At 45.5% G+C, this 23,272-nt stretch overlaps 1 protein-coding gene across 1 annotated transcript in view; it reads left to right on the top strand.

Annotated features, from left to right (window-relative positions):
• Positions 1-23,272, top strand: part of LOC120062808 (nitric oxide synthase, brain-like) — a 74,774-nt gene that overhangs the window by 22,262 nt on the left and 29,240 nt on the right. Inside the window, exons 6-9 of the mRNA XM_039012880.1 lie at positions 3,371-3,462; positions 10,381-10,522; positions 18,516-18,655; positions 20,820-20,994. Coding sequence (XP_038868808.1) covers positions 3,371-3,462; positions 10,381-10,522; positions 18,516-18,655; positions 20,820-20,994 — 549 coding nt within the window. The remainder of the gene's footprint in view (positions 1-3,370; positions 3,463-10,380; positions 10,523-18,515; positions 18,656-20,819; positions 20,995-23,272) is intronic.

Raw genomic sequence — 23,272 nt, 5'->3', positions numbered from 1 at the left:
GCCGTTGGGCAGACGGCAGACTCTGGCCGGCTGAGACGCACTGTAGGCCTGGTGCGTGGTGCCGGAACTGGAGGTACCGGGCTAAGGACACGCACCTTCAGGCTAGTGCGGGGAACAACAACAGGGCACACTGAACTCTCAAAGCGTACTATAGGCCTGGTGCGTGGTACCGGCACTGGTGGTACCGGGCTGAGGGCACGCACATCAGGGCGAGTACGGGGAGAAGGAACAGTGCATACTGGACCCTGGAGACGCACATTTGGCCTAGTGCGTGGTGCCGGAACTGGTGGTACCGGGCTGAGGACACGCATCTCAGGGCTAGTGCGGGGAGCAGCAACAGGACGCACAGGACTCTGGGGACACACAGGAGGCTTGGTTCGTGGTGTAGGCACTGGTGGTAAAGGGCTGGAGACACGCACCATAGAGCTAGTGCGTGGAGGAGGCACAGGGCTCTGAAGACGCACAGGAAGCCTGGTGCGTGGTGTAGGCACTGGTGGTACTGGGCTGGAGCGGGGAGGTGGCGCCGGAAATACCGGACCGTGCAGGCGTACTGGCTCCCTTGAGCACTGAGCCTGTCCAACCTTACCTGGTTGTATGCTCCCCGTCGCTCGACCAGTGCGGGGAGGTGGAATAACCCGCACCGGGCTATGTAGGCGAACCGGGGACACCATGCGTAAGGCTGGTGCCATGTAAGCCGGCCCGAGGAGACGCACTGGTGGCCAGATGCGTTGGGCCGGCTTCATGACATCCGGCTCAACGCTCAATCTAGCCCGGCCGATACGTGGAGCTGGAATGTACCGAACCGGGCTATGCACGCGTACAGGAGACACCATGCGCTCTACTGCGTAACACGGTGTCTGCCCGTACTCTCGCTCTCCACGGTAAGTACAGGGAGTAGGCGCAGGTCTCCTACCTGACTTCGCCACACTCCCTTTAAGGCCCCCCCCCAAGAAATTTTTGGGTTGTACTCACGGGCTTCCAGCCTTGCTTCCGTGCTGCCTCCTCATATCGCCTCCTCTCGGCTTTAGCTGCCTCCAGCTCTTCACGAGGGAGGCGATATTCTCCCGGTTGTGCCCAAGGTCCCTTACCATCCAGTATCTCCTCCCATGTCCATGAATCCTGTGTAGGTGGGTCCTGTTGCCGCTTGACACGCCGCTTGGTCCTAGATTGGTGGGTAATTCTGTCACGATCGTCTTTGGGTGAGAGAGAGGACCAAGGCGCAGCGTGTGCAAAAGACATCTTCTTTTATTATAGAAGAGAGAAAAAACAAGAAACGAACAACTATACATAAACTAACAAAATAACAAACTGACGACCGTGAAGCTATACATATAAATAGTGCTGACACAAACACTACACATAGACATAGACAATTACCCACAACAGCTAAAGCCTATGGCTGCCTTAAATATGGCTCCCAATCAGAGACAACAATAACCAGCTGTCTCTAATTGAGAACCAATTCAGGCAACCATAGACTTTCCGAGACACCTACACTGAACACTAAACCATCTACTCTACTTAACCCCCTAAACCATACAACACCCTAGACAATACAAAAACCACACAAAGACAACCCACCCCAACTCACGCCCTGACCAACTAAATAAATAAAAGAAAAAGGAACAATAGGTCAGGAACGTGACACCTGTCCACAACCTCAAACAGTCACACTCCAAACTCCACTATGGCCAAGACCAAAGAGCTGTCAAAGGACACCAGAAACCAAATTGTAGACCTGCACCAGGCTGGGAAGACTGAATCTGCAATAGGTAAGCAGCTTGGTTTGAAGAAATCAACTGTGGGAGCAATTATTAGGAAATGGAAGACATACAAGACCACTGATAATCTCCCTCGATCTGGGGCTCCACGCAAGATCTCACCCCGTGGGGTCAAAATGATCACAAGAACGGTGAGCAAAAATCCCAGAACCACACGGGGGGACCTAGTGAATGACCTGCAGAGAGCTGGGACCAAAGTAACAAAGCCTACCATCAGCAAGGGCATTGAAGATGAAACGTGGCTGGGTCTTTCAGCATGACAATGATCCCAAACACACCGCCCGGGCAACGAAGGAGTGGCTTTGTAAGAAGCATTTCAAGGTCCTGGAGTGGCCTAGCCAGTCTCCAGATCTCAACCCCATAGAAAATCTTTGGAGGGAGTTGAAAGTCTGTGTTGCCCAGCAACAGCCCCAAAACATCACTGCTCTAGAGGAGATCTGCATGGAGGAATGGGCCAAAATACCAGCAACAGTGTGTGAAAACCTTGTGAAGACTTACAGAAAACGTTTGACCTCTGTCATTGACAACAAAAGGTATATAACAAAGTATTGAGATAAACTTTTGTTATTGAACAAATACTTATTTTCCACCATAATTTGCAAATAAATTCATAAAAAATCCTACAATGTGATTTTCTGGATTTTTTTTTCTCATTCTGTCTGTCATAGTTGAAGTGTACCTATGATGAAAATTACAGGCCTCATCTTTTTAAGTGGGAGAACTTGCACAATTGGTGGCTGACTAAATACTTTTTCGCCCCACTGTATATATGTAGATATATATATTTATATTCCGTACACTGACATTGCTCATTCTGATATTTCTTCATTTCTTTATTTCTTAATTTTTTAAAAATGTGTGTGTATTGTAAGGTATACTGCAGTTAGAGCTAGGAACATTTCGCTACACCTGCGATAACATCTGCAAAATATGTGTACGAGAACAATACAATTCGATTTGATTTTGTCCAAACTACAGATCAGAAACTCAATGCTCAATGTTAAAATCCAATCTACCTAAGCCAATATGCCACCAGTTATGAAGAAACGTCTAAAATCAACTGGAATGGAGGTACATAACACTCTCCCCGCCTCTCGTTATGATCTGTGTAATATGTCAATACATGTGACTAATTTGCACCTATCGGGTAAAGCACTGAACAGAAGGAAAGGTCAACTTTGAAAAATAAATAAATGCATTGCAGAGTGATGTATTCCACCATTTAATATTGGCTTTTATGTCTATATACACCCTAACGGAGGCAGGGCAGACATCCCCAATGTTAGGAGTAAAACTATCAAATATAGGCTGAGGATGAAAGAAGTGATATCTAAGGTGAAACAAATCACACTGTAATGGAAAATAGAGTGATGCCGCTTTCATTTATTTGCCTGACCATATAGCGTTAATAAGAAATGACAACATGCTTTTGCTGAGGTCCTTGGATTCTTAAATATGTGTTGAATTTGAGTTGTTTTATGAGTGTTGACGTGACGAAGAACTTCAGGATGAAAGATTGCACTCAATAAAACTGTGGTAGCGTTCAAAATGTTCGAGTAACATTCTTTGAATAAATGTTTTTATAACAGGTATTCGATGCCAGGGACTGCACAACGGCTCACGGAATGTACAATTACATCTGCAACCACATCAAGTATGCCACTAACAAAGGAAACCTGAGGTGAGTTGGTAGTGCAAATTTAGACAAATAAAAAAGACCTAGCTAACTAAAAGAAAGCCAACCTGTTCCTTTAAAAATTGCAGTTCATTTTCTCAAATCGTGTTTGTTCATTTCCCTGTCCCTTTTCTCAGTGTTGTCTTTCTGTCTCTTTTCTGTCTCCTCTCCTCTCTATGTTCTGCTGGTCTGTCACTCACTTCCCTTTAGTTCAGTTTCTCCATCTGGATCTCTCTGTTTTCTATTTCCCTCCCTGCGTTTCTTTTTCTGTCACCTTGAACCTCGGTTAATCTCTTCATCTCTCACTCTCCCTCTCCATCTCTTCCTCTTCATCTCTCCCTCTCCATCTCTTCCTCTCCCTCTCCATCTCTACCTCTCCACCTCTCCCTCTCTTCATTTCCATCTCTCCCTCTCCATCTCTTCCTCTCCATCTCTCCCTCTCCATCTCTTCCTCTCCCTCTCCATCTCTCCCTCTCCACCTCTCCCTCTCTTCCTCTCCATCTCTCCCTCTCCATCTCTTCCTCTCCCTCTCCATCTCTCCCTCTCCATCTCTTCCTCTCCCTCTCCATCTATCCACCTCTTCCTCTACACCTCTCCCTCTCTCCCTCTCCATCTCTCCCTCTCTTCATCTCTCCCTCTTTCCCTCTCTCCCTCTCTTCATCTCTCCCTCTTTCCATCTCTCCCTCTTTCCCTCTCCATCTCTCCCTCTTTCCATCTCTCCCTCTCTCTCCTTCTCTTCATCTCTCCCTCTTTCCATCTTTCCCTCTCTCCCTCTCTCCCTCTCTTCAGCTCTCCCTCTCTCTCCTTCTCTTCATCTCTCCCTCTTTCCCTTTCTCCCTCTCCATCTCTCCCTCTCTTCATCTCATCTCTCCCTCTCTCTCCTTCTCCTCATCTCTCCCTCTCCTCATCTCTCCCTCTCCTTATCTCTCCCTCTCCTCATCTCTCCCTTTTTCCATCTCTCCCTCTTTCCCTCTCTCCCTCTCTTCATCTCTCCCTCCTCTTCATCTCTCCCTTTTCCATCTCTCCCTCTTTCCCTCTCTCCCTCTTTCCATCTCTCCCTTTCTTCATCTCTCCCCCTCTCTCCTCTTCATCTCTCCCTCTTTCCATCTCTCCCTCTCTTCATCTCTCCCTCTCTCTCCATCTCTCCCTCTCTCTCCTTCTCTTCATCTCTCCCTCTTTCCATCTCTCCCTCTCTTCATCTCTCCCTCTTTCCCTCTCTCCCTCTCCATCTCTCCCTCTCTTCATCTCTCCCTCTCCATCTCTCCCTCTCTTCATCTCTCCCTCTCTCTCCTTCTCTTCATCTCTCCCTCTTTCCATCTCTCCCTCTCTCTCCTTCTCTTCATCTCTCCCTCTTTCCCTCTCTTCATCTCTCCCTCTCTCTCCTTCTCTTCATCTCTCCCTCTCAAACTCTCCCTCTCTCCTTCTCTTCATCTCTCCCTCTTTCCATCTCTCCCTCTTTCCATCTCTCCCTCTTTCCATCTCTCCCTCTGTCCATCTCTCCCTCTTTCCATCTCTCCCTCTTTCCATCTCTCCCTCTCTTCATCTCTCTCCATCTCTCCCTCTCTCCCTCTCTCCCTCTCTTCATATCTCCATCTTTCCATCTCTCCTTCTCCATCTTTCCATCTCTCCTTCTCCATCTTTCCATCTCTCCTTCTCCATCTCTCCCTCTAGATCTCTCACTATTCCACTCTGTCTGTCTGTCTGTCTGTCTGTCTGTCTGTCTGTCTGTCTGTCTGTCTGTCTGTCTGTCTGTCTGTCTGCCTGTCTGTCTGTCTGTCTGTCTGTCTGTCTGTCTGTCTGTCTGTCTGTCTGTCTGTCTGTCTGCCTGCCTGCCTGCCTGCCTGTGTCTGTCTGTCTGTCTGTCTGTCTGTCTGTCTGTCTGTCTGTCTGTCTGTCTGTCTGTCTGTCTGTCTGCCTGCCTGCCTGCCTGCCTGTGTCTCTTCAGCTGCATCTCTCTAGTCTGCTAGACTTTTCTCACAGCTAGACTCAGTCCTTTATCAGTCCAATACAGCTCTCCCTAATCAAACCACGTCTTTACTCCCAAATGAATGAATGGCAAATTGTATCAGTCTGACTCATCCCTGCACGGAGTTAAAGTCACCTCACATTCCCAAAGACAGCTGATAGTCCTTGATATCATAAATCAAAAAATATTCAGCCACTGTCAGCATGTAGCAGAAGCCTGATAGCAGATCAGTTTGTGATTTAGCCATGTCCTATGTCAGGTTTTTGTATAGCATGACATCAAATTAGTATGGAGTTGGCTAAATCACATCCTTTGCTGATCTGCAGACTGCTTCTGATTCAGCCTCCAAAAATATTGTCTATTCCCTTAACATTTTGGGGGCTTGTATTGACCATGGAACTTATCATTACCAGCACCATACTCTTACCAACTGAGCCACACATAACCACCAGTTTCTGGTCTGTAAACAGATCGTAGTAGAGAGACCGGTGCCCAGATGCTGTATCTAACCCACTGCCCCAGATCATACCAGCTGCTCTCCCACTATTCCGCTGGGCGTCAGAGATTTACAGACAGATTAGTAGAATCAACACGTTTGCCCTGTCATGGCTTTAGCGTAACCCAACAGGATGGGTGCAGTGGTTCAGCGGGGACGGACTCAAAGTAACCTAGCTTTAGCCCTGCCAGACTTCCCAGCTTTCCTTATCCCACAGCCCCCTGGGTTAAACTGTGCTAAACCTTTAGATACTATGTGAGTAGACTTTCATTTGTTGCATCGCCATAGATACAGTCTTTATACGCCCGTCATTCAAATCTCTCTCGCGCTCTCACGCTCTCTCTGGGGGAGGGTGGCTTTTTTTCCAGGGGTGAAAGTAAGCAGAGTATCGACAAAATAGGGCGGCCCAGCGTCGTCCGGGTTGGCCGTCATTGTAAATAAGAATTTGTTCTTAACTGACTTGCCTAATTAAATAAAGGTTCAATAAATAATAATAAATAGTGGGGTTATGCCGTATTGGTTCAACATGAGCCTATCACAATAATTACTACTGTAGGCTACTACACTATTATCTATCAGTACGCATGTCACCCTAATGAAAACGGAGCAAATGGACTTGAAAGCGTGTGGAATGCGCTCCAAAAATGAAGGGTGGTTTGACAATAACAGTGACATTTTGCGAAGGCAGAGACGAGAGGTGGAGACCAAGACGAGCGCGGACAGTGGACATAATTCAGGTTAGGCCTAATTAGATGTAGGCCCAATGAAGGACAATCACCGGATGTCATTCATTACACTTCTTAGGGTTTTGTTGGCGATGTCTCTTTACATTCTTCAAATGACGGGTGCACAGTGCACTGTATGGACGCTTTAGTCGACGAACATTTGCAGCTTGCCAGGCCAACTGGAACCTTTTAAAGTGATTGTTTGACAATCAGATGAAAACATCATGACTGTGTAACGGTTTTCTTCCTGGGATGAAGGAGAGGACCAAAACGCAGCGCGGCTAGTGTTCAACATGATTTAATAAAGATAATAACGTGAACACTACAAGCAACAAAACAATAAATGTGAAAACCGACAACAGACCTATCTGGTGCAGAACACAAAGACAGGAAACAATCACCCACAAACCAACAGTGCAAACAGGCTACCTTAATATGGTTCCCAATCAGAGACAATGCAAAACACCTGCCTCTGATTGAGAACCATATTAGGCCAAACAACAAACCCAACATAGAAACACAAAACATAAACTACACCCACCCAGCTCACGTCCTGACCAACTAAACAAAGACTAAACCAAGGAAATAAGGTCAGGAACGTGACAGTACCCCCCCCCCCCCCCCCCAAGGTGCGGACTCCGGCCGCAAAACCTGAACCTATAGGGGAGGGTCTGGGTGGGCGTCTCTCCACGGTGGCGGCTCTGGCGCTGGACGTGGCCCCCACTCCACCATAGTTAATCCCCGCTTCCGTGGCCTCCTCCTAATGACGACCCACCAAAATAACCCCACTGTACTGATGGGCGCCTCTGGTCAGAGGGGCAGCTCCGGACTGACTGACGGGCGGCTCTAGTGGCTCAGGACAGACGGGCGGCTCTAGCAGCTCAGGACAGACGGGCGGCTCTGACGGCTCAGGACAGACGGGCGGCTCTGACGGCTCAGGACAGACGGGCGGCTCTGACGGCTCAGGACAGACGGGCGGCTCTGATGGCTCAGGACAGACGGGCGGCTCTGACGGCGCTGGGCAGACGGGCAGCGCAGGCGGCGCTGGGCAGACGGACAGCTCAGACGGCGCTGGGCAGACGGGCAGCGCAGGCGGCGCTGGGCAGACGGGCAGCGCATGCGGCGCTGGGCAGACGGGCAGCGCAGGCGGCGCTGGGCAGACGGGCACACCTGTAGGGAGGAGACGGAGAGACAGCCTGGTGCGTGGGGCTGCCACAGGACCCACCAGGCTGGGGAGACCTACAGGAGGTTTGGTGTTAGGAGGAGGCACCTGAAGGACCGGGCTGTGGGGGAGCACTGGAGCTCTGGTGCGCAGCCTTGGCACCACTCCCCCAGGCTGGAATACTACTCTAGCTCGGACCCTCCAGAGTGCAGGCACAGGTTGAACCGGGCTGTGGGTGAGCACTGGAGATCTAGTGCCTACTACATGCACCTCTCCCTTAGACTCCACTCCCACATTTGCCCGGCACGAGCGGAGCACAGGCATAGGACGCACTGCAGCCTCCCAGCGCCCCGGAGACCCAGCACGCAGAGCCGGCGCAGGATACCCTGGACCGAAACGGCGTACTGGAGACCAGACACGCTGAGCAGGCACACCACGCCCTGGCTGGATGCCCACACTCACATGACACTTTCGGGGGGCTGCCCTATAGCGCACCGGGCTATGGGCACGCACTGGCGACACCGTGCACTTAATCGCATAACACGGTGCCTGACCAGTAACGCGCTGCTTATAATAAGCACGAGGAGTGAGCTCAGGTCTGCTACCTGGCTTAGCCACACTCCCCGTGTGCCCCCCCCCAAAAAAATTCTGGGGCTGCCTCTCGTACCTGTCGCGCTGCCTCCTCATATCGCCGCCGCTCAGCTTTCGCTCCCTCCAGCTCAGCTTTGGGGCGACGATATTCCCCAGCCTGTACCCAGGGTCCTTCTCCGTTTAAAATCTCCTCCCATGTCCAGGAGTCCTGAGATTTCGGCCGCTGCTGCTGCTGTTGCTGTTGCTGCCCGTTACCACGCTGCTTGGTCCTTTTGTGGTGGGTGATTCTGTAACGGTTTTCTTCCTGGGATGAAGGCGAGGACCAAAACGCAGCGCGGATAGTGTTCAACATGATTTAATAAAGATAATAACGTGAACACTACAAGCAACAAAACAATAAATGTGAAAACCGAAAACAGACCTATCTGGTGCAGAACACAAAGACAGGAAACAATCACCCACAAACCAACAGTGCAAACAGGCTACCTTAATATGGTTCCCAATCAGAGACAATGCAAAACACCTGCCTCTGATTGAGAACCATATTAGGCCAAACAACAAACCCAACATAGAAACACAAAACATAGACTACACCCACCCAGCTCACGTCCTGACCAACTAAACAAAGACTAAACCAAGGAAATAAGGTCAGGAACGTGACAGACTGCTTATGTTAATGCCACGTTAAAAGGATACATTTCAAAAGCGACAAATATTTACTTTTAGACCCACAGAGATCCTATTCAATGAATAGGGATACTATATGTCAGAGGTGGGACCGAGTCATTGTTTTACAAGTCACAAGTAAGTCTCAAGTCTTAGCACTCAAGTCCCAAGTCAAGTCCCAAGTCAAGTCCCAAGTCAAGACAGGCTAGTCTGAGTCAAGTCTCAAGTCAAGACCGTCAAGTATCAAGTCAAGTCTCCAGTCCTAAACTTTGAGTTTCGAGTCCTAAACAAGTCATAATGTGCTCTACACCAAATGTATATTTATATTTTTAACAGGAGTAATAGTTAGTATATTACATTTACACAAATCATGAATGCTTTTAAAAATATATTTATTACTTTCCAAATAAACGTTATATTTCCATGGAAATACATGGGTAGCCATGAGAAACCCCCCCCCCCCCCCCAAATAGTTATCGACTATCGAGGATCGCTATGGGGCGCAGTCAGGCGATGTAGGCTTGTACACAATCACCCAACCTTGTTTTAGGAACATCAGGCAGGATTTAGGCTACCAACTCCCTAGCCAGTTGTAGCTCAATCTTGGGTGCAATGATTACGTTCCCGCACTGACTGACTGTGTGGAGGCTCATTGAGTTAACGTTATCCTAGCCTACATGATACACTAGTAAAGTAATAAAATATATAGCTGTCGGCTATATTAGCCACAACTTACCGTTCTTTGTGCAACTTCAAAGTTCGAACAAAGTTGAAATTGTTGCGCCTCCATCTGTAATTTTCTTCCCGCATGTTTTGTAAGTTGCAATCCGTTTTTTGTTGATACAGCTTCGTCTTTATATACAAAAATAGTCATTTAGGGTATCATCTTTCCAAAGGCTCCATCTGAATTCACCCGCAGACGTTCCTCTGCACTGCCACGCACAACTTTTTCTCAGCTGGCACAATTTGATTGGCTGCTGTCCGATTCAAACTGTAATCCGTTAAATGAAGAGTTGATGCGCTGCACACTTTTTTTAATAGCATCATTTGTAATATTTGGGCTTGGGGAGGGTATCAAGTCAGGTCAAGTCAAAAGGCTCAAGTCCAAGTTAAGTCACGAGTCATTGGTGTTAAAGTCAACGTCGAGTTGCATGTCATCATATTTGTGGCTCGAGTCTGACTCGAGTCCAAGTCATGTGACTCGAGTCCACACCTCTGCTTTATGTAATTCTATGTTCAGGCCCAAGGAGCCTGAATATAGAATCAAGGGAAGAAATTAAATCTACTTTCACACCTGGTCATTTCAATTTTTTTCCAGATCTGCCATTACCATATTTCCTCAGAGGACAGATGGCAAGCATGACTTCCGGGTGTGGAACACACAGCTGATTCGCTATGCCGGTTACAAGCAACCTGACGGTCAGATTCTGGGAGACCCAGCCAACGTGGAATTCACTGAGGTACAGTTAAATGACATTGTGGTCACGGTTATTCAAAGTGAATTATAGATCGTAAGAGCATGGAATATGTATCCCTCATGGGATATAAAACCACAAACTTTCTCTTGTCAGCTTCAACCCACTGAACCACTTACAGTATGAATCAATCAATCAAATGTATTTATAAAGCTGTTTTTAGATCAGCAGATGTCACAAAGTGCTATACAGAAACCCAGCCTAAAACCCCAAATAGTAAGCAATGCAAATGTAGAAGCACAGTGGCTAGGAAAGACTCCCTAGAAAGGCAGGAACCTAGGAAGAAACCTAGAGAGGAACCAGGCTCTGAGGGGTGGCCAGTCCTCTTCTGGCTGTGCCGGGTGGAGATTATAAGAGTACATGACCATTTAAGGCCAGATTGTCCTTCAAGATGTTCAAACGTTCATAGATGACCAGCAGAGTTAAATAATAATCAGTGGTTGTAGAGGGTGCAACAGATTGTCATGTCAGTGGGCAGATATGTCATCACAGTGGGCAGATATGTCATCATAGTGGGCAGATTTGTCATCACAGTGGGCAGATATGTAATCACAGTAGAGGGTGCAACAGATTAGTACCTCAGGAGTAAATGTCAGTTGGCTTTTCATAGCCGAGCATTCAGAGATCGAGACAGCAGGTGCGGTTGAGAGAAAGGGGAAGAGAGAGAGAGAGAAAGAGAGTCAAAAACAACAGGTCCGGGACAAGGTAGCATGTCCGGTGAACAGGTCAGGGTCATCAGGTTAGACAGGAGAATTACATCAGATATAACAGACTGACCCTAGCCCCCCAGCACATAGACTATTGCAGTATAGATACTGGAGACGGAGACGGCTGGGTTGACGATACCCCTGGACAGGGCCAACCAGGCAGGATATAACCCTACCCACTTTGCCAAAGCACAGCCCCCACAACACTAGAGGGATATCAACAGACCACCAGCTTACGACCCTGAGACAAGGCTGAATATAGCCTATGAAGATCTCCTCCACCGCACAAGCCTGTGGGGGCGCAAAACTGGACAGGAAGAGCACGTATGTGATTCAACCCACTCAAGTGACGCACCCCTCCTAGGGACGGCATGGAAGAGCACCAGTAAGCCAATGACTCAGCCCCCGTAATAAGGGGCTGACTACACACCCCTGGGCCAACCTACACTCAAACATAGGACCTACTGAAGAGATGAGTCTTTAGTAATGACTTAAAGTCGAGACCGAGTCTACGTCTCTCACATGGATAGGCAGACCATTCCATAAAAATGGAGCTCTATAAGAGAAATCCCTGCCTCCAGCTGGAGGTCTGCATCTTGTGACCGTAGTGTACGTGCAGGTATGTACGGCAGGACCAAATCGGAGAGATAGGTAGGAGCAAGCCCATGTAATGCTTTGTAGGTTATCAGTAAAACCTGTAGGTTAGCAGAAATCAGCCATAGCCTTAACAGGAAGCCAATGTAGAGAGGCTAGCACTGGAGTAATATGATACAATTTTTTGGTTCTAGTCAGGATTCTAGCAGCTGTGTTTAGCACTAACTGAAGTTTATTTAGTGCTTTATCTGGGTAGTCAGAGAGTTGAGCATTGCAGTAGTCTAATCTAGAAGTGACAAAAGCATTGATTTGTTTTTCTGCATCAATTTGGACAAAAAGTTTCTGATTTTTGCAATGTTACGAAGATGGAAAAAGCTGTCCTTGAAATATTCTTGATATGTTCGTCAAAAGAGAGATCAGGGTCCAGAGTAACGGCGAGATCCTTCACAGTTTTATTTGAGACGACTGTTCAACCATCAAGATTAATTGTCAGATCCAACAACAGATCTCTTTGTTTCTTGGGGCCTAGAACTAGCATCTTTGTTTTGTCCGAGTTTAAAAGTAAACATTTGCCGCCATCCACTTCCTTATGTCTGAAACACAGGCTTCCAGGCTAGTCAATTTTGTGGCTTCACCATGTTTCATCGAAATGTACAGCTGTGTGTCATCCGCATAGCAGTGAAAGTTGACATTGCGTTTCCAAATTACATCACCAAGAGGTAGGATATATAGTGAAAACTATAGTGGTCCTAAGACAGAACCTTGAGGAACGACGAAACTTAAAATTGATTTGTCAGAGGACAAACCATCCAGAGAGACAAATTGATATCTTTCCGACAGATAAGATCTAACCCAGGCAAGAACTTGTCCATGTGGACCAATTAGGGTTTCTAATCTCTCCAAAATAATGTGGTAATCGATGGTGTCAAAAGCAGCACTAAGGTCTAGGAGAACAGGGACAGATGCAGAGCCTTGGTCTGACACCATTATGAGGTAATTTACCACCTTCACGAGTGCAGTCTCAGTGCTATGATGGGGTCTAAAACCAGACTGAAGCGTTTCGTATACATTATTTGTCTTTAGGATAGGCAGTGATTTCCTGCGCAACAGCTTTTTCTAAACATTTTGAGAGGAATGGGAGATTCGATATAGGCCAATAGTTTTTTTTACATTTTACAGGTCAAGGTTTGTTTTTTTCAAGAGAAGCTTTATTACTGCCATTTTTATTACTGCCATCTGGTGGATAGGGAGCCATTTATCTTAACCGCCATCGATAAGAAACAATACTGTGCAGCCGTATTCATTGACCTGGCCAAGGCTTTCGACTCTGTCAATCACCACATCCTCATCGGCAGACTCGACAGCCTTGGTTTCTCAAATGATTGCCTCGCCAACTACTTCTCTGATAGAGTTCAGTGTGTCAAATCGGAGGGTCTGTTGTCCAGGCCTCTGGCAGTCTCTATGGGGGTGCCACAGGGTTCAATTCTTGGACCGACTCTCTTCTCTGTATACATCAATGATGTCGCTCTTGCTGCTGGTGAGTCTCTGATCCACCTCTACGCAGACGACACCATTCTGTATACTTCTGGACCTTCTTTGGACACTGTGTTAACAACCCTCCAGGCGAGCTTCAATGCCATACAACTCTCCTTCCATGGCCTCCAATTGCTCTTAAATACAAGTAAAACTAAATGCATGCTCTTCAACCGATTGCTGCTTGCACCTGCTCGCCTGTCCAACATCACTACTCTGGACGGCTCTGACTTAGAATATGTGGACAACTACAAATACCTAGGTGTCTGGTTAGGCTGTAAACTCTCCTTCCAGACTCACATCAAACATCTCCAATCCAAAGTTAAATCTAGAATTGGCTTCCTATTCCGCAACAAAGCATCCTTCACTCATGCTGCCAAACATACCCTTGTAAAACTGACCATCCTACCAATCCTCGACTTCGGTGATGTCATTTACAAAATAGCCTCCAATACCCTACTCAATAAATTGGATGCAGTCTATCACAGTGCCATCCGTTTTGTCACCAAAGCCCCATATACTACCCACTACTTCGACCTGTACGCTCTCGTTGGCTGGCCCTCGCTTCATACTCGTCGCCAAACCCACTGGCTCCAGGTCATCTACAAGACCCTGCTAGGTAAAGTCCCCCCTTATCTCAGCTCGCTGGTCACCATAGCAGCACCCACCTGTAGCACGCGCTTCAGCAGGTATATCTCTCTGGTCACCCCCAAAACCAATTCTTCCTTTGGCCGCCTCTCCTTCCAGTTCTCTGCTGCCAATGACTGGAACGAACTACAAAAATCTCTGAAACTGGAAACACTTATCTCCCTCACTAGCTTTAAGCACCAGCTTTCAGAGCAGCTCACAGATTACTGCACCTGTACATAGCCCATCTATAATTTAGCCCAAACAACTACCTCTTTCCCTACTGTATTTATTTATTTATTTATTTTGCTCCTTTGCACCCCATTATTTCTATCTCTACTTTGCACATTCTTCCACTGCAAATCAACCATTCCAGTGTTTTACTTGTGTATATTGTATTTACTTCGCCACCATGGCCTTTTTTTGCCTTTACCTCCCTTATCTCACCTCATTTGCTCACATTGTATATAGACTTGTTTTTTTACTGTATTATTGACTATGTTTTTTTTACTCCATGTGTCACTCTGTGTTGTTGTATGTGTCGAACTGCTTTGCTTCATCTTGGCCAGGTTGCAATTGTAAATGAGAACTTGTTCTCAACTTGCCTACCTGGTTAAATAAAGGTTAAATAAATAAATAAATAAAATGTATTATGGTCAACATAGGAGGACCAAGCACAGGAAGTAGCTCTTTCAGTAGTTTAGTTGGAATAGGGTCCAGTATGCAGCTTGAAGATTTAGAGGCCATGACTATTTTCATGAATGTGTCAAGAGATACAGGATTAAAACACTTGAGTGTCTCCATTGATCCTAGGTCCTGAGGAGGAGTCCGTCATTTGCTTTCTAATGATCATGATCTTTTCATCGAAGACACTCATGACTTTATCACTGCTAAAGTGAACGCTATCCTCTCTTGTTGAATGCTGCTTTTTAGTTGGCTTTGCGACAGTATCAAAAATACATTTAGGATTGTTCTTATTCTCCTCAATTAGGTTGGAAAAATAGGATGATCGAGCAGCAGTGAGGGCTCTTCGATACTGCACGGTACTGTCTTTCCAAGCTAGTCGGAAGACTTCCAGTTTGGTGGAGAGCCAATTCCATTCCAATTTTCTGGAAGCTTGCTTCAGAGCTCGGGTATTTTCTGTATACCAGGGAGCAAATTTCTAGTGACAAATGTTTTTTGGTTTTAGGTGTGCGACTGCATCTAGTGTGTTACACAAGGTTAAATTTAGACACTCAGTTAGGTGGTTAACCAATTTTTGTCCTCCAACGTCCTTAGGTAGGTGGAGGGAGTCTGGAAGGGCATCTAGGAATCTTTGGGTTGTCTGAGAATTTATAGCACGGCTTTTGATGATCCTTGGTTGGGGTCTGAGCAGATTATTTGTTGCGATTGCAAATGTAATAAGATGGTGGTCCGATAGTCCAGGATTATGAGGAAAAATATTTAGATCCACAATATTTATTCCATGGGACAAAACTAGATCCAGGGTTATGACTGTGGCAATGAGTAGGTCCGGAGACATGTTGGACAAAACCCACTGAGTCGATGATGGCTACTAAAGCCTTTTGGAGTGGGACTGTGGACTTTTCCATGTGAATATTAAAGTCACCAAAACTGTGAATATTATCTGCCTTGACTACAAGGTCCTTTAGGAATCCCGGAAACTCAGTGAGGAACGCTGTATACGGCCCAGGAGGCCTGTAAACAGTAGCTATAAAATGTGATTCAGTAGGCTGCATAGATTTCATGACTAGAAGCTCAAAATACGAAAAACAGTCGTTTTTGTAAATTGAAATTTGCTGTCATAAATGTTAGCAACACCTCCGCCTTTGCGGGATGCGCAGGGTTATGGTCACTAGTGTAACCAGGATAAGAGGCCTCATTTAACACAGTAAATCCATCAGGCTTAAACCATGGTTCAGTCAGGCCAATCACAGCAAGATTATGATCAGTGATTAGTTCATTGACTATGACTTCCTTGGAAGTGAGGGATCTAACATTAAGTAGCCCTATTTTGAGATGTGAGGTATCACAATCTCTTTCAATAATGACAGGAATGGAGGAGGTCTTTATTCCAGTGAGATTGCTAAGGCGAACACCGCCATGTTTAGTTTTGCCCAACCTAGATCGAGGCACAGACACGGTCTCAATGGGGATAGCTGAGCTGACTACACTGACTGTGCTAGTGGCAGGCTCCACTAAGCTGGCAGGCTGGCTAACAGCCTGCTGCCTGGCCTCCACCCTATTTCATTGTGGAGCTAGAGGAGTTAGAGCCCTGTCTATGTTTGTAGATAAGATGAGAGCACCCCTCCAGCTAGGATGGAGTCCATCACTCCTCAGCAGGCCAGGCTTGGTCCTGTTTGTGGGTGAGTCCCAGAAAGAGGGCCAATTATCTACATATTCTATATTTTGGGAGTGGCAGAAAACAGTTTTCAACCAGCGATTGAGTTGTGAGACTCTGCTGTAGAGCTCATCACTCCCCCTAACTGGGAGGGGCCCAGAGACAATTAGTCGATGCTGACACATCTTTCTAGCTGATTTACACGCTGAAGCTATGTTACGCTTGGTGACCTCTGACTGTTTCATCCTAACATCGTTGGTGCCGACGTGGATAACAATATCCCTATACTCTCTACACTCACCAGTAGCCTCAGCCAACACCATCTTCAGATTAGCCTTTACGTCAGTAGCCCTTCCCCTGGTAAACAGTGTATGATCGCTGGATGATTCTTTTTAGGTCTAATATTGGGGTAATGGAGTCGTAAATGACTAGGGTTTTCAATTTGTCTGAGCTAATGATGGCTCAGACCCCGTAATGGGTGAAGGAGAGACCCGAGAAGGCTTGGCCTCTGACTCAGACTCGTTGTTTAATGGGGAGAACCGGTTTAAAGTTTCTGTCGGCTGAATGAGCGACACCGGTTGAGCATGGCGACAGCATTTCTATCCAGAAGCCTTGAGAAAGTTGTCCGGCTGCGGGGTGATTTATACTAACGTTACTATCTGTACTTCCTGGTGGCACAGACGCGGTTTCATCCTTTCCTACACATAAATTGCCCTTGCCTAACAATTGCATCTGAAGCTGGGCTTGCAACACGGCTATCCTCACCAGGAGGTGATAGTTCTCCTGTATATTATGAGAACAGCAACTGCAATTAGATGGCATAGTGTTAATGTTACTACTTAGCTTTTTTGGCTGGTCAAGGTCCAGTAGAACCATGTCCAGAAAAAGCTTCCAGGGTGAAAAAGTTGATTGAAATAAGTAGAGCGAGGAAAAAACAAACAAAGTCGTTGGTCAATGTATTAAAAGAAAAAAACAAACGGTTTGGCAGATAGCCAAGTAGCGACAAACAGCACAACAAATGGCAACAAACAGCACAACAAACAGCACAACAAATATAACAACAAACAGTACAACAAACAGCACAACAAATGGCAACAAACAGCACAACAAACAGCACAACAAATATAACAACAAACAGTACAACAAACAGCACAACAAATGGCAACAAACAGCACAACAAACATAACAACAAACAGCACAACAAACATAACAACAAACAGCACAACAAACAGCAACAACAAAACAGCACAGCAAACAGCATAACAAACATAACAACAAACAGCACAACAAACAGCAACAACAAAACAGCAACAACAAAACAGCACAACAAAACAGCACAACAAAACAGCACAACAAATAGCATAACAAACATAACAACAAACAGCACAACAAACAGCATAACAAATAGCATAACAAACATGACAACAAACAGCACAACAAACAGCATAACAAATAGCATAACAAACATGACAACAAACAGCACAACAAACAGCAACAACAAAACAGCACAACAAAACAGCAACAACAAAACAGCACAACAAAACAGCAACAACAAAACAGCACAACAAACAGCAACAACAAAACAGCACAACAAAACAGCACAGCAAACAGCACAACAAACAGCACAACAAACAGCATAACAAACATAACAGCAAACAGCACAACACACAGCATAACAAACATAACAACAAACAGCACAGCAAACAGCAACAACAAAACAGCACAGCAAACAGCACAACAAACATAACAACAAACAGCACAACAAACAGCAACAACAAAACAGCACAACAAACATAACAACAAACAGCACAACAAACAGCAACAACAAAACAGCACAACAAACATAACAACAAACAGCACAACAAACAGCAACAACAAAACACCACAACAAAACAGCACAACAAAACAGCACAACAAATAGCAAAACAACAGCAAAACAAACAACACAACAAAAAGCACAACAAACAGCAATAAACAGCACAACAGCATGGAGACAAGTCCGGAAGTAGATAACAAAACCTGAAAGTGTTCAATGTCTTTATATAGCATGCCTCTGAGCAAGGCTAAAACTCTGACAAAACAGATTCTGGAGTGGAAACCACTAAACAGGATTTATGAGTCTACTTGAGTGAATCCATGTTAAAATGTAATGAAATGTGTTGGCTTGGGTCTCTAGATCTGTATCCAGCAGGGCTGGAAGCCTCCCAAGGGCCGTTTCGATGTGCTGCCTCTCCTGCTGCAATCCAACGGAAATGACCCAGAGCTGTTTGAGATCCCTCAAGACCTCATTCTAGAGGTGCAGATCACACACCCCAAGTGAGTGAGACAACACACACACACACACCCACCCATGCACACACACACACACACACACGCACACACACACACACACACACACACACACACACTCACCCACACACACACACACACACACACACACACACACACACACACACACACACACACACACACACACACACACACACACACACACACACACACACACACACACACACACACCCCAAGTGAGTGAGACAACACACACTAACAGAGGCTGGGTATGGGTGTGTTCCAATTGCCACACTAGCAAACCACTTAGACTGAAGCAATGTACGAGCCATGTTTTCACACAGATACAATCACACCTCACACTTTAGGCACAGAGGGAGTTTCATCCCGGGCACATGACATCCTCTGCCAACCAAGCCCCTAGAACCATCCACCTGGCTCTCTTCTCAAACCTCCCGTCCCTCCCAACCCACCCCTGCACCAGTTCAGTTAGCCTCAGCTCTTCTCTGCTGCCAGTTTGGCTCCTGCAACTGTCACCACCTGCGTCTCATCATTACATGAAGATATGATGGCTCTATGCTACTGCGGCCAAACAGATTGGTAGCTGGCCCCCAGAGGCCACGCAGAGCCTTTTTTGGATGTAGGACCAGTCATTTCGGGGCCTCTGAATCGCTTGCAAGTATTTGTGCTGTGATAATGGGATAATGTTAATTTTGTCTGCGCTCCTGTGCTTCTCGGATGTCTACTCCTCTATAGTGTAAAACAATTCACACCATGTCATCACAGTGGGCAGATATGTCATCACAGTGGGCAGATTTGTCATCACAGTGGGCAGATATGTCATCACAGTGGGCAGATATGTCATCACAGTGAGAAGATTTGTAATCACAGTGGGCAGATTTGTCATCACAGTGGGAATATTTGTCATCACAGTGGGCAGATTTGTCATCACAGTGGGCAGATATGTCATCACAGTGGGCAGATATGTCATCACAGTGGGCAGATATGTCATCATAGTGAGCAGATTTGTCATCACAGTGAGCAGATATGTCATCACAGTGGGCAAATATGTCATCACAGTGGGCAGATATGTCATCACAGTGGGCAGATATGTCATCATAGTGGGCAGATTTGTCATCACAGTGGGCAGATATGTCATCACAGTGGGCAGATATGTCATCGCAGAGGGCAGATATGTCATCGCAGTGGGCAGATATGTCATCGCAGTGGGCAGATATGTCCTCACAGTGGGCAGATATGTCATCACAGTGGGCAGATATGTCATCACAGTGGGCAGATATGTCATCACAGTGGGCAGATATGTCCTCACAGTGGGCAGATATGTCCCCACAGTGGGCAGATATGACATCACAGTGAGCAGATATGTCATCACAGTGGGCAGATATGTCCTCACAGTGGGCAGATATGTCCTCACAGTGGGCAGATATGTCATCACAGTGGGCAGATATGTCCTCACAGTGGGCAGATATGTCCTCACAGTGGGCAGGTATGTCCTCACAGAGGGCAGATATGTCATCACAGTGGGATGATATGTCCTCACAGTGGGCAGATATGTCATCACAGGGCAGATATGTCCTCACAGTGGCAGATATGTCCTCACAGTGGGCAGATATGTCCTCACAGTGGGCAGATATGTCCTCACAGTGGGCAGGTATGTCCTCACAGTGGGCAGATATGTCATCACAGTGGGATGATATGTCCTCACAATGGGCAGATATGTCATCACAGTGGGATGATATGTCCTCACAGTGGGCAGATATGTCCTCACAGTGGCAGATATGTCCCCACAGTGGGCAGATATGTCATCACAGAAGAATTCTCTTGGAGAAATCCTTAATTTCTTTGTACCTACAAACGGTGTTTTCTTTCCATGACGTACTACACAAATGTCAATGTCAGAATATAAGCTTGTCACTAGTCTCTTCCAATGGCTTTTCACCAAGATAAGAATGTGCGCTTTTACATTGATTCAGAATGTAAACAACAGCAGCAGTCAGCTACAGTTCAAGCTATGTATAATATATCCTCTTAACCATCTCTACATACCTTGATAATGCTAGCTTATTCATTTGAATCAACAAGTCAAGCTATAAGTCACATTCTCCATCTTTCCTCCATACCTTGAATGCTAATAATTTGAATCAATGTCTTTGTTCCCTTGTCCTTGCAGGTATGATTGGTTCAAGGACCTGAATCTGAAGTGGTACAGTCTGCCTGCTGTATCTAGCATGCTGCTAGAGGTGGGGGGGCTGGAATTCACTGCTTGTCCCTTCAGTGGCTGGTACATGGGCACCGAGATCGGCGTCAGGGACTTCTGTGACAGCTCTCGCTACAACATCCTGGAGGTTTTATGATCACTTATAAAGCATTCATAAGCATTTATAAACGTTTATAAGCACCCCTTCGGTGGCAGTTACATGGGCACCTTACATGGGCACCGAGATCGGCGTCAGGGACCTCTGTGACAGCTGCAATGGTTAAATGCACTATTTGGACATATTCTAATTTGACCATGAGGTATACAGTGATGTCAATATTAATGGTACAGATCATGTAAGAGCGCTTGCTCATCAAACTGTCCAAAATGTCTTTTCTAAATATAATGGAATTTGGCTTTGGTCATTTTTGTATTTCTAACACAAGCAATAGCACAGTGATCACTGACATCATTACAGAATATCCCAGTCCATGTGTATTTCTGAGGGATATTCGTTAGAATAATGTCCAATGGCGTTGATTTGTTAGGTGCTCTAGGACTCGGTATTGTAGGCACATTCATTAATTGAGTGAGATTCAGAGAGTCACACAGTTCTTTAAAAGAGTCCGAGACAGATGTAAGAATGTCCCAGTTCTAATCTCCTAAAATAATACATTCATAGTCATTTAACTTGTGCAGGACATCAGAAAGAGAGTTAAGTGCGTCTCCCGAAGCCGAGGGCGGTCTGTAGCAGCCGAGGGCGGTCTGTAGCAGCCGAGGGCGGTCTGTAGCAGCCGAGGGCGGTCTGTAGCAGCCGAGGGCGGTCTGTAGCAGCTGACTACAGTGATGTGGGAGTCCTTATATACGTTCACTTTATCCGCAAGCAATTCAAAATGTTTGACTTTGGTAATCGAGAGAATTTCAGAGTCGTTAAACTCGGATTTCACATAAATTGCAACCCCTCCTCCTTTACTCATCCAATCCGTTCTAAAAACCATGTACCCATCAATAGAAATCAAGTTATTTTACACAGATTTCTTTAGCCAAGTTTCTGATAAAACCATTATGTCTGTTTTTGTTGTTTTGGCCCATATTCTACCAGTGTGGCAGATGAGTCTGCTCTCATGACCACATGCATACAGGCTAACATTCATCACTTAAATTCTCAACATTCATGGGTTTAACATTTTTTTAAGCATACATTTTTAAAATTGTTTTCCTGGAAACAGCAAGTCAAAATCAAATAAAATAAAATATTATTGGTTGAATACACATATTTTAAATTTGTTTTGATTTGAATTTTACTTGCTGTTTCCAGGAAAACAATCTATTTTGATGTTTAAACAAATAGAAACATCTATTTTGATGATGTAGAATCTTCATTTGAGACAGTTATTTCTACAGAAGGAAAATGATCCTGCAGCAACTGGAAATGTGAATTATTATGTGGATTATAATTATTGGACATTTTTGTAGGGGTTGATACATTTTTCGTAAGGGAAAATCAAGTCTGAAATGTCAAAGTGTAAATTACAAACTTCAGAAGTCTTTTAAAACCTTAAATACACTACAGGTTTAAAATGTCCTGCAACAGGGTGATCAAATTAAGATCCTACATCTGTATTGCTGGTCAGATGAAGAGGATCTTGCTTTTTTTGCTGTTAATGAATTAATGATTAATGTGTTTTATGTCACAAACAGTAGTATCATGATGTCTAGAACATGTCAAGCTTAGAGGCTGTAGATATAATAACTACGTCTCTGGTTGTGCTGTTTTCATTCAGCTAATGTATTAGCATAGCCATTACGGTGATGATGATATGGTGTTGTTATGTTTTCAAAGAGTTCCCGTGCTTAGAAAGTCACTTTAGTTGTTTTCTCAGTCATTTCCCCTCATCTTGTATTCCCATCTCAAGCACCATGCACACTGCTGCTAAATGCAGCTTTACCCATGAACATAATTGTTATGATAGATTTTATGTGACATTTTCTTATTTTAATGCAGAACAAAAGACTAAAACGGTTGTTTTTTATTGTTTAAAATGTCTCCATTATGTATTTCGGCCATTTTATACTAACTGCAACCAATCACCTGTGGTTTTATACTGACTGCAACCAATCAGCTGTCACTCTGTCACTCACAGGATAGTTTGTCACTCACAGGACAGTTTGCCAACCCCTCAGTTTGGTAACCACTGATTTAAGTACCTTGCTCAAGGTCACATCCACAGATTTTTCACCTAGTCAGCTATGTTTACTGGTCCAATGCTCTTAACCACTAGGCTACCTGCCGCCTATGTAGCTTTACGGACAACAGCACTTAGCTGACACTTATTCTTATCACAACAAGGTTACTTGAATGATAAAGAGAAATGTTGATCTCTTATGTAGCAGGTAATATAGTAGCAATAAGATAAGAAGAGTAA

Source organism: Salvelinus namaycush, chromosome 18 (genome assembly GCF_016432855.1).
Source record: "Salvelinus namaycush isolate Seneca chromosome 18, SaNama_1.0, whole genome shotgun sequence".
NCBI lineage: Eukaryota > Metazoa > Chordata > Actinopteri > Salmoniformes > Salmonidae > Salvelinus > Salvelinus namaycush.
Note: the sequence above shows the minus strand (reverse complement) of the source record. Positions and strands in the feature narration are given on the sequence as shown.